This window comes from Squalius cephalus (assembly GCF_949319135.1).
Source record: "Squalius cephalus genome assembly, chromosome: 19".
NCBI lineage: Eukaryota > Metazoa > Chordata > Actinopteri > Cypriniformes > Leuciscidae > Squalius > Squalius cephalus.
In genome coordinates, this window is record NC_137140.1 from 8,992,710 (window position 1) to 9,005,204 (window position 12,495).

At 34.0% G+C, this 12,495-nt stretch overlaps 1 protein-coding gene across 1 annotated transcript; it reads left to right on the forward strand.

Moving 5' to 3' along the window:
- Positions 1-477: 477 nt before the first annotated feature.
- Positions 478-6,187, forward strand: taco1 (translational activator of mitochondrially encoded cytochrome c oxidase I). Its single transcript, XM_079851251.1, has 5 exons — positions 478-1,028; positions 1,220-1,326; positions 2,395-2,525; positions 2,740-2,902; positions 4,113-6,187. The coding sequence occupies exons 1-5, from the start codon at positions 818-820 to the stop codon at positions 4,320-4,322; spliced, it is 822 nt and encodes a 273-aa protein (XP_079707377.1). The 5' UTR covers positions 478-817; the 3' UTR covers positions 4,323-6,187.
- Positions 6,188-12,495: the final 6,308 nt, after the last annotated feature.

The window sequence follows — 12,495 nt, forward strand, 5'->3', positions numbered from 1 at the left end:
ATTATAAAAAATAAAGTACATTTGCACTTTTACTCAAGAAAAATTTAAAAGGAGTAGCCTACTTAATACTTTTACTGGAGTAATGGGTAGCTATCTGTATTTTTACTCAAGTACTAGATTTGTGTTCTTCGTCCACCACTGATTATATTATGTTATTATATTATATTATATTATATTATTATATTATATTATATTATATTATATTATATTATATTATATTATATTATATTATATTATATTATATTATATTATTATATTATATTATATTATATTATATTATATTATATTAAAATTATATTATATTATATTATATTATATTATATTATAAATATAATATAATAAATATTATATTATAAATATTATACAGTTGTAACTTTCTGTAGAATGAGAAGTGAAATAAAAATAATTCTAAACAGATTCAAAATTTGAGAACGATTCATACGAGCGCACTTAAGGACTTTTATTTTGGCATTAGGTTGTTCACCGGTAATGACGCTTTCAGTGTTGCTTTCTCTTGGGCTCGTGTGGGATAAATTAGCCCTGCAAAAGACAAGAGTTATGGCATAATTTTATGTTACCATTTAGTTTATTTTCGCTAATAACGAGCACGGAATATATTGAATAACTGTCGTAAAACGTTATTTAAACTATCCGGTTTTTTTTTTAATAGTATATGATTAAAACGTGCATGTCGAAGGCTTGAAGCTCAGGAGCCTTGAAGCCTTACAGCATGACATTTTAAAGTTCGACCAAAGTCATTTGATTTTGGACACACAAGTTACTTCTGTGTAGAGAAGGAAGGACAGTGTTAGGAGACATGATGCTGAACGCTTTCAGACTGACAGTGAGAGTGTCTTCAGCGGTTCAGAGAGCCTGTCAGTGTCCAGCTAGAGCACTGCACTCGAGCCCTGTGCTCTGGGCAGGACACAACAAATGGTCCAAAGTGAAGGACATTAAAATACCCAAAGATGCTGCTCGAGCCCGTATGATTGCTAAGTTCACCATGATGATTAGGATTGCAGTCAGAGGTGAATGCATTAGATTTTACTAAAAAATTGCCATTATCCAATCTGCCACTAACCAACAAGTATACCATGGTATTCTTAAGTGTGCCATGGGGCTCTTTTTTTTTTTTTTTTAAACCATGTAAAGAACATTATGATGACCCTGGTATAATCACTAATCACAATGCTGAGATGACCCTGTGCTTGTGTTTCAGAGGGAGGACCCAATCCAGAATTTAATGTTGCATTGGCACAACTTCTAGAGCAGTGTCGGAACAAGAATCTTCCGAAAGCCACCGTAGAAGGAGCTATAAAAGGAGCTGTAAGGCAGATTTGACCATTCTAAATAATACTATATACATTTCTTAATCATGATAGTATATAAGATTCTACATCTATGCTGCATTTATTTGATAAAAATACAGTAAAAACAGTAATGTGTGAAATATTAGAGTCTACAATTTGAATATATTTTAAAATATCATTTATTTCTGTGATCAAAGCTGAATTTTCAGCATCATTACTCCAGTCTTCAGTGTCATGTGATCCTTCAGAAATCATTCTAATATTCTGATTTGCTGCTCAAGGAACTTTTCATCTTTTTTTCAATGTTGAAAACAATTTTTGCTGTTTAACATTTTTGTGTAAACTGTGCTACAGTACCATTCAAAGGTTTGTGGTAAGTATGATTTTTTTTTAAAAAAGAAAAGAAATTAATACTTTTATTCAGCAAGGACGCATTAAATTGAACAAAAAAGGCAGTAAATACATTTATAATGTTACAATAGATTTCTATTTTAAATGCTATTCATTTAAACATTGTATTCAAAAAATAATCCTGGGGGGAATATGTATTCTGGTTGTATGTATTAGGCAGCAAAAATAGTTTTCAACATTGATAATAATATTAAATGTTTCTTTAGAGCCAAATCAGCAAATAAGAATGATTTCTGAAGGATCACGTGAGACTGAAGCATGGAGTAATGATGTTTAAAATTCAGCGTTGCCATCAGAGCAATAAATTGCATTTTAAAAATATTTGAAAAAAGGAAAACAGTTATTTTAAATGGTTATAATATTACTGTATTTTTAATTAAAAAAATGAAGCCTTAATGAGCATAAGAGACTTTAAAAAAAATAAAAAATTCTTGTATGTTTATATATATATAAATTGGATGATTAAAAATGAGGTTTTAACAAGATTTAAATAAATAGTTTGGCCAAAAATTACAAATCTGTCAGTCATGATTTACTCACCTACATACTCAATTGTTTTCGCTAGAAAATAAAATCTTTCAAAAATTCTCTAGAATTTTCTATTCAGTTAATCATGCATTGATGAAATGTTAGCATTACCTGGAACTCTTTTGTCTTTTTTAATGTATAATAGAAATCAAAACCAGGAGTACAGTGTCTTTATGAGGCCACAGGACCGGGCGGGTGCACGCTACTCATTGAGGTTTTGACTGACAACAACACACGATCCCACGGTGAACTCAAACGTATCATGACGAAACATGGGTTAGTGCTGATGAGTTGTGAAGATAATAAGATATAAGTAGGTCGGTGTATGGTATATATGCCTAGTTTTACAGACAGGGCTTCGATTAAGCCAGGATTAGGCCATAGTTCAATAAGGACATTAAACTAGCTTTTATAAACATGCCTTAGAAAAAAACATTACTGATGTGCATCTTGAGACAAATCAACAGCACTTTTCTCTGTTTGTCCACAGCGGGGCGCTGTGTGAAGGAGCGCGCCGTAATTTTGACAGGAAAGGTATTGTGGCAGCATCCAGAGATGGGATCTCCTCTGAGAAAGCTCTAGAACTGGCTATTGAGGCAGGAGCTGAAGATGTGCAGGAGACAGAGGATGAGGAGGAGAGACCCATACTACAGGTCTGAGCACTCTCTCTTAACTGGATTGTACGAAATTCAGAATTGAAGCATTTAAGCATCTGCCTTCAAATTCATGTGTGTGAATTTGAATTTCCTTGGCAAACATGTCCCAAAAGGATGGAAATTTAAATTGGATTTACAGGAAGAGGCGTTTGATCATTTATTAATTCACAACAGTCACAAAACAAAGGAAGTTGTAGTTTTATAACAAATTGACTAATTATGCTTATTTATTCCCTGAAATGTGGAATGCATGGTTTAATTAAATATATCTGATCAGTCAAGAAACAATGATAGTTTTTTAACTGTCAAAATAATAAACAGCCATCAAGTAAGATTTTATTTTTGCTTTTAAATCACAAAAATGTCCAACACATTCTTTTCATATAAATTTATAAAAACTAAATTTGATCATTATATTGACGCATAACCACACAGGTCAATTAAATATTATAAGATTTGAAAATTAAATACAAATCACTATTTGTGGCATTTTATACATTGATTACCAAAGACCCCCTGTGGTGAAAATCAAGTTTTTAACATTATTTATGTCAATGGGGTGACAAATCATGTGCAAATTCATAAGTCAACACCATTGCTGAGTATTTTCTCCTTAAAACTGCAGTGAACCAAAGAAAGTCTCAAAAACACAGTTTGAAACTGCCCCTGTTGCGGGGCTTTTCCACAGTGAGCACAAAGAACTTCCACAGTGAGCACATTCTATGATGTTCAAAGTGTTTCTAAGGATGCTGATTGACTCTGAGATGGTGAACGGGGAGAATGTGTAACATTAGAATCACATTATTAGCTGTTAATGTAGTCTAGCAAAAGGCTAATCATATCAATTACTGTTATGTGTCTGACGTTGTAGAGATCGATACATAATACGCATTACCATTCTGATACATCTGATACATAGACAACCCTGTATAATTCACTCTTCCTCTTCTTCTTCTTCTGAATCAGTTTCTGGTTCAAACATGTATGGCTGAATTAAACCAATATTTCCACTTGCCATTGTGTCGAGTAGTTTACTACAGCTGACCCATTGACTGGAGGCCGGAACTAATTTGTATATTCAGAGATTTTTATTTCAGTGACGTTATACTGTATACCTCCTGTTTACACATTGCCAGTAATTAGAGGATTGTGTAGAATTTATCAGGAGAAATTGTCTCAATTATTAATAACCATCTGTCCCTTTCAGTTTGTCTGTGACATGACGTCAATGAAGGCTGTGCGGAATGCTCTGGAAAGTCTGGGCATTCACACACTGTCATCCGGACTGGAGTTTGTTCCTCACACACCCTGTCTCCTGACTCAGACTCAGCTAGAGACAGCGTTCTCCCTGCTGGAGGCTGTCAATGACTGCCCTGATGTGGTCCGGGTATGGGATAACATCCACGCACAGAACTAGTGTTCACTGTACTGTAAGTCACAGATAGATGGACTAATTAATGCTCTACATGCCTTAAGAGCAACTGGAACAAAATGACCTGCTTGGCCAAATTTGATTGGACTTTACTTGGATTTATTGTGTGATGATTAAATGCTTGATTGACCTTGTTGATATATCTTCATCATGGCAATAAAGAAGACATATTAGTCATAGATGTGCATCATTTTGAGTAGCATTATATACTGAATGTTGTGATCATAAAACTTTTGTTATAGGTTAAGATTAGGCACTAATCACAATTGAATAGCGGAAAATAATTGACTGTATTTTTGAAAATCAGTTCTGTATAAAAAGAGCTAGAAAGGCAACTAGCAATGACTTTTTCCCAGAATCTGAAAAAAAAAAGGAAAAACAAAGCTGCTCTATGCAAACGTTTATTGAACAGTGAGAATCAGGGTCAGGAATTAACCGTGGCTTGGGGCAAAAATGACAGTGAATGAAAGTGAAAACAAAACTGCCCCAGATATTTAAAATTCGGGCTGAATTTCTCATTTAAACATTTGATAGTTTTCTTAATATTCTTGGCCCGTATAGTTATGGGTTTAGTACCTCAGCAAAGACACTGCATTAATATCTGTATTCACTGTTTCAGAGACGAATGTTGTCGGATGTATTACTACTATGAAGTGTTTTTTGATGAGCTAATGGGGAAAAAATCCAAATAATTCCAAAACCTGACACCACGTGTTTTGAAATTACATCAAAACCTATAAAACTGGAATCAGACAATTGTTTCAAATGTATTCTAGCAGAGCGTTACATTTGAGGGCTTGGAGCCAGAGGGGTGTAAGTGGCTTTTGACAAACTTTACAGGAGAGACCACACTTCAATCACCTGTATTATTAACCTTAAACCACAAACATTGCAACCACAGGCATACTTACATGCATGAGTATTTAAGTAATAAACTTATTAGTCCATGAGCCAGGGCCCCAAATTTGGTCCATCGGTATCAACGGGGGGGCAAATGCTATCATTGTTTTTTGGCAAGGTATACACCCCTAGTATTAGAAAAATCACGATAGCAGTGCAGCGGTGGTAGCGAAATCACTTTTTTGAGCTCATGAAGTTACTAACCCCCTAAAATAAATTCCGTTTTTGAAATCTGGTGTATATCTGGTTTAGGCTCATGCTAAGGATATTATCAATATTCTATAATATGGTGCTTGGTATCGTTGGAAAGGGGACCTTTTAGGCTTTCATTTAAGCCCAGTACTGAATCTGTCTGACAAACACAGAGGTCACAAGACTTCTTTAAACCAGAAATAACACACATTTTTTCACAATTTCCGCCTAAACTGTATGCTTTCTTTTATCCCTGTGGCATGAAAGAACAACATGGACACAAAACTCAACAACTTCAATACTCAAGGCACTCTGATGACTCAGAAAATGTATAATATACCCATACTATTTATTTGTGAGAGCCTTAAATTAGACTTGTGCAGCCAGCACAAGTCTTCAAAATAGAATAGAGCCAATAGAATGGACAAATAGAATACCCTATTAGTCCAGGGCCAAATGGCCTATTTATTCATGTACAGTTGTAATAAAAAGTAATTGTTTCAATAGTGTAGTCAATGGTGTTGTAAACATAACACTTGTAAGTGGTTTAACAAAATGTTTCTATCATGTATTTTGATATTCAGATATGATGTCAGAAAGTAGCTCATGCACGGAATGTTGATGGATTTTGACAGTTTGACGAGGTTTTGTCAGTTTTGTGAAAAGATTGTTGGTTCAGTTGACTGGTTATGACAACACTACCAACTATGATCTTCAAACAACTTCCATTGAGTTCCAGGGGTATTAAATGTAAGTACAAAATACTTTTTCTCTTGTGCTTGTGAATTGGTGGGGAATAGTAGAAGTAGCTAATGTAAGCTTGGTGTTTTTCACACTTAGTATACTTCTTTTAAACTTAAAATAAGAAAGTATACTTTCAGTCTACTTTTTATGTACTTGATTTATACTGAGAGAAAAGTCCAGGGCCCGTATTCATAAAGATTCTAAGAATCCTCTCAGAAAACTCTTAAAGGACAAGTTCGGTATTTTACACTTAAAGCCCTGTTTACAGATCGTTTCTGATGAAATAGAATGGTTAAGATTGAAATTTGGACACATGTTGCTGTCCCGAGAATTTTCGGTTTCTATGGTAGCACCCCCCCACCTCCACAATGGCTGCATAGGTGCACTATGCATCTTTTGCTGCAATTTTTGTTTAATGCGTTTTAGGAAGGATTGTTCCAGTGAACCTATGCAGCCATTGTGGAGGTGGGGGGGTGCTACCCCAGAAACCGAAAATTTTAAATTTTAAAATTTTAAACCGAAATCTTAACTGTTCTATTTCATCAGAAACGATCTGAAAACAGGGCTTTAAGTGTAAAATACCGAACTTGTCCTTTAATTTAGCTTAAAAACTTTTACATAAGAGTCTTAGCTTAAGAGCGATTCGGGGCCAATCTGAGAGCAACTCTGAGCAAGGAAAAGACAAAAACTTTCATCTTAGTGAGGAGGCGGGGCTGACCCCGTTGCTATGTATGACACAATCTTTTGAAGACTGTGATTGGCTGGTTGTCCAAGAAGGAAAAAAAGAGTGAAAAGTATAGGGTCTATTCTAAGCCTTCACTTTGAAATGACATGTGACTGTGTACATTACACACTGCTGCATTGTTGCATTTTCCCAGTTGCCAAATATCGTAATGTAGTGATTACTTTCATTTCTGGCGCTATGGCATTTCTGCACTGTGTCGGAGATGTTAGCGCGTCTCTAAGATCAGTCACAAACATGATCCCTGCACGATCTAATCTATAGCGTCTTATTAACTCACTGTCATCCATTGTCTGCAACACATTTTTTCTCCCTCTTCGTCTTTCTGCCATGTTCTCCTCTGCTAAAGAATCTCTTCAGCCTCTGAAAAGTCCTCGTCCGTACTCCTTACAATTTTGACCTTAAGACTTCTTTTAAGGGTTAAGATGCTTTCTGAATTACTTTTTTCTTTACTGGGATTTTTTCTTTAATTTTAAGAGTAAACGCCCACATTTCTAAGAATTTTCTTAGAATTTTGTCACTAGGAGCTACTCTTTGCATTAGATTATTTATGAATACGGGCCCAGGTATATTTGGCCTGTACTTGAACTCAATCTTTTGATCCAGATATACTTAAAAGAATAATTAAGTAACAAAGTATACTTGTCTTGTAGTTGTGTTAACTCTTTTGATTGAGTAGTCAATTAAATATACTTTTTTTACATAGTTTTTCATATACAGTCTTATGAAACTTACATTGTTTGAAAATATTGATTAGAATATTGATATAAAACAGATATGTTTCTAATTCTGCATATCTGAATTTTTGTGTAGGCTAGTCCACTGGTAGTGTATAGCAATTTACTCTAATTCTACTTTTTTGTTTAAAATGTTGCCTTTCTTTATGAAACTTACTGACATTCAAGTGTTGATTAAAAAAGGATGCATGAAGCTAATAAAATGTTTTTAAAATTAAAGAACAGTTAAAGGTATTTTTCAAGTGCAAAAATAATATATAAATAGTAAACTATAAGTATAACGTTATGTTCAATTAAAGAAAACTTACAAGTATACTTGTAGTATAAACTACGAAACTAGTAGTTTACTGAGAGCACACATCAGTTTGTACTTTCATAAACTAAAAAATGTACTACTTGTATTAAAATAGTAAACTACTAGTATACTTATAAGTTCACTTGTAGTACAGATGCATTACAAATGAGAAAACTAGTTGTGTACTTAGTTTACTCTTACAAATACTAAAAATACTAAAAGTGGGCCTATTTAGTCCCAAGCAGTATTGAAATAGTACACACGTTTACTACAAGTACACATTATTAGTATACTTACAACATAAAGTATACTTTAAAAATATACTTGAAAATTACTTAAATATACTTCATAAAATGAACATGAAGACATGCACTTTTATGATGGATAGATGCACTTATGATGGATAGATGCACTTTTATGATGGATAGATGCACATTTATGATGGACAGATGTACTTTTATGATGGACAGATGCACTTTTATAATGGATAGATGCACTGTTATGATGGATAGATGCCCTTTTTTGATGGATAGATGCTCTTTTATAATAGATAGATGCACTTTTATGATGGATAGATGCCTTTTTTGACGGATAGATGCTCTTTTATAATGGATAGATGCACTTTTATGATGGACAGATGCTCTTTTATAATGGATAGATACACTTATGATGGATAGATGCACTTTTATAATGGATAGATGCACTTTTATAATGGATAGATGGACTTTTATAATGATAGATGCACTTTTATAATGGATAGATGGACTTTTATAATGGATAGATGCACTTTTATAATGGACAGATGGACTTTTCTAATGGATAGATGCACTTTTATGATGGACAGATGCACTTTTATGATGGACAGATGCTCTTTTATAATGGACAGATGCACTTTTATAATGGACAGATGGACTTTTATAATGGACAGATGCACTTTTATAATGGATAGATGCACTTTTATAATGGATACATGCACTTTTATAATGGATAGATGGACTTTTATAATGGATAGATGCACTTTTATAATGGATAGATGGACTTTTATAATGGATAGATGCACTTTTATAATGGATAGATGGACTTTTATAATGGACAGATGCACTTTTATAATGGATAGATGCACTTTTATGATGGACAGATGCACTTTTATGATGGACAGATGCTCTTTTATAATGGACAGATGCACTTTTATAATGGACAGATGCACTTTTATAATGGATAGATGCACTTTTATAATGGATACATGCACTTTTATAATGAATAGATGGACTTTTATAATGGATAGATGCACTTTTATGATGGACAGATGCCCTTTTATGATGGATAGATGTACTTTTATGATGGATAGATGTACTTTTTTGATGGATAGATGCACTTTTATAATGGATAGATGGACTTTTATAATGATAGATGCACTTTTATAATGGATAGATGGACTTTTATAATGGATAGATGCACTTTTATAATGGACAGATGGACTTTTCTAATGGATAGATGCACTTTTATGATGGACAGATGCACTTTTATGATGGACAGATGCTCTTTTATAATGGACAGATGCACTTTTATAATGGACAGATGGACTTTTATAATGGACAGATGCACTTTTATAATGGATAGATGCACTTTTATAATGGATACATGCACTTTTATAATGGATAGATGGACTTTTATAATGGATAGATGCACTTTTATAATGGATAGATGGACTTTTATAATGGATAGATGCACTTTTATAATGGATAGATGGACTTTTATAATGGACAGATGCACTTTTATAATGGATAGATGCACTTTTATGATGGACAGATGCACTTTTATGATGGACAGATGCTCTTTTATAATGGACAGATGCACTTTTATAATGGACAGATGCACTTTTATAATGGATAGATGCACTTTTATAATGGATACATGCACTTTTATAATGAATAGATGGACTTTTATAATGGATAGATGCACTTTTATGATGGACAGATGCCCTTTTATGATGGATAGATGTACTTTTATGATGGATAGATGTACTTTTTTGATGGATAGATGCTCTTTTATAATGGATAGATGGACTTTTATAATGGACAGATGCACTTTTATAATGGATAGATGCACTTTTATGATGGATAGATGCCCTTTTTTGATGGGTAGATGCTCTTTTATGATGGATAGATGCACTTTTATGATGGACAGATGCTCTTTTATAATGGATAGATGCTCTTTTATGATGGATAGATGCACTTTTATGATTGATAGATGCTCTTTTATAATGGATAGATGCACTTTTATAATGGATAGATGCACTTTTATAGTGGATAGATGCACTTTTATAATGGATAATGGATAGATGCACTTTTATAATGGATAGACAATAATAGATTTTTACAGCGATTGATTCCTGCCGGTTCCATAATGAGACTGGCGTGGCCAGAGACATTTTGGGCACTGCGGCATATTAAATATATTATAAATAGTTTTTCCGCGTTAGAAATACAATGTGTGGCGAGAGGGCGTGACAAAAGACCGAAATGAGTGACTGTCACGTGACACTTGAGAGCCCTGACTGCACTGTAGCAGTTACTGTTACACTGTTTAACCTGCAAGCTAGCTAGCCTGCTAGATAGCTAGCCTGCTAAAAACACCAAGCTTACATTAGCTACTGCTACTATTCCCCACCAATTCACAAGCACAAGAGAAAAAGTATTTTGTACTTACATTTAATACCCCTGGAACTCAATGGAAGTTGTTTGAAGATGACATAGTTGGTAGTGTTGTTATAACCAGTCAACTGAACCAACAATCTTTTCACAAAACTGACAAAACCTCGTCAAACTGTCAAAATCCATCAACATTCCGTGCATGAGCTACTTTCTGACATCATATCTGAATATCAAAATACATGATAGAAACATTTTGTTAAACCACTTACAAGTGTTATGTTTACAACACCATTGACTACACTATTGAAACAATTACTTTTTATTACAACTGTACATGAATAAATAGGCCATTTGGCCCTGGACTAATAGGGTATTCTATTTGTCCATTCTATTGGCTCTATTCTATTTTGAAGACTTGTGCTGGCTGCACAAGTCTAATTTAAGGCTCTCACAAATAAATAGTATGGGTATATTATACATTTTCTGAGTCATCAGAGTGCCTTGAGTATTGAAGTTGTTGAGTTTTGTGTCCATGTTGTTCTTTCATGCCACAGGGATAAAAGAAAGCATACAGTTTAGGCGGAAATTGTGAAAAAATGTGTGTTATTTCTGGTTTAAAGAAGTCTTGTGACCTCTGTGTTTGTCAGACAGATTCAGTACTGGGCTTAAATGAAAGCCTAAAAGGTCCCCTTTCCAACGATACCAAGCACCATATTATAGAATATTGATAATATCCCTAGCATGAGCCTAAACCAGATATACACCAGATTTCAAAAACGGAATTTATTTTAGGGGGTTAGTAACTTCATGAGCTCAAAAAAGTGATTTCGCTACCACCGCTGCACTGCTATCGTGATTTTTCTAATACTAGGGGTGTATACCTTGCCAAAAAACAATGATAGCATTTGCCCCCCCGTTGATACCGATGGACCCCCCTGGCTCATGGACTATATGGCATATTAACACAATGAACTTCTGTTCTATGTTCTAAAACATTTTCAAATAAAAACAATATGTCAAAAAACGTCAGATATGCCTTTTTGGCACCAAACATTTCCAAGTCTTCTATGGACATATTGGGCGTATCTGCTGAACAATGCAGAAAATAATTGGTCAAAAGGGGAATTGATTGAATAATTAACACTTGAATAACACTTTAACAAGTAATTCATTTTCATTTAACTCATTCATTTATTTATTTTATTTATTTTTTCTCATTTCACTTTTCCATTCTGGGCATCTGCTGAACAGTACAGACTGTAATAAAAGTCACTGAACTTGCTAAACACACTTCTGATTGGCAATTCATGAGTTGTTCAATTTATTTCATTACATTCATTCATTTTTTTTCAAATACTCTATACAAGTGGCAGTTCTCTCATGTTCTTTTTACTCATTTCACTTTTCTTTTTTGTTCAACCATTTCAATTGATCTATGAGTCATGGACCACATCCAAAGAATCATGTCATCTTTTCTGTTCACTAGTTTTTTTTAGTTCTACTCACTGTCCACTGTCAGAGCATTGTAGAGCTCTGCGTATGTGTGAGGAACACTCCCATTGCTGCACAGGGTGAGTAGACACCCTGGCTCTGAACAAAAATGTGGGTCCTACATGTATTTTTCAGAGTAAGTGGACTTGCGCCCTTCTGGCTCCAAACATTACTCACACTTTAGTGTTAGGTCTTTATTGTTTTGTTGCTTTATTCAATACAGTTTGATCTCAGATAGGTATTTTTGGCACCATTGGATAGAGCTCATCAATACCTTTATTTTGATATCAAGAACTCATATTCGCCCAAAATGCCACTTACGCCCCTCTGGCTCCAAGCCAGCAACTTTTGTATTTGATGATAATTAAATTTTAATTTTGTGTTTTTGATAAGGTTAGAATTT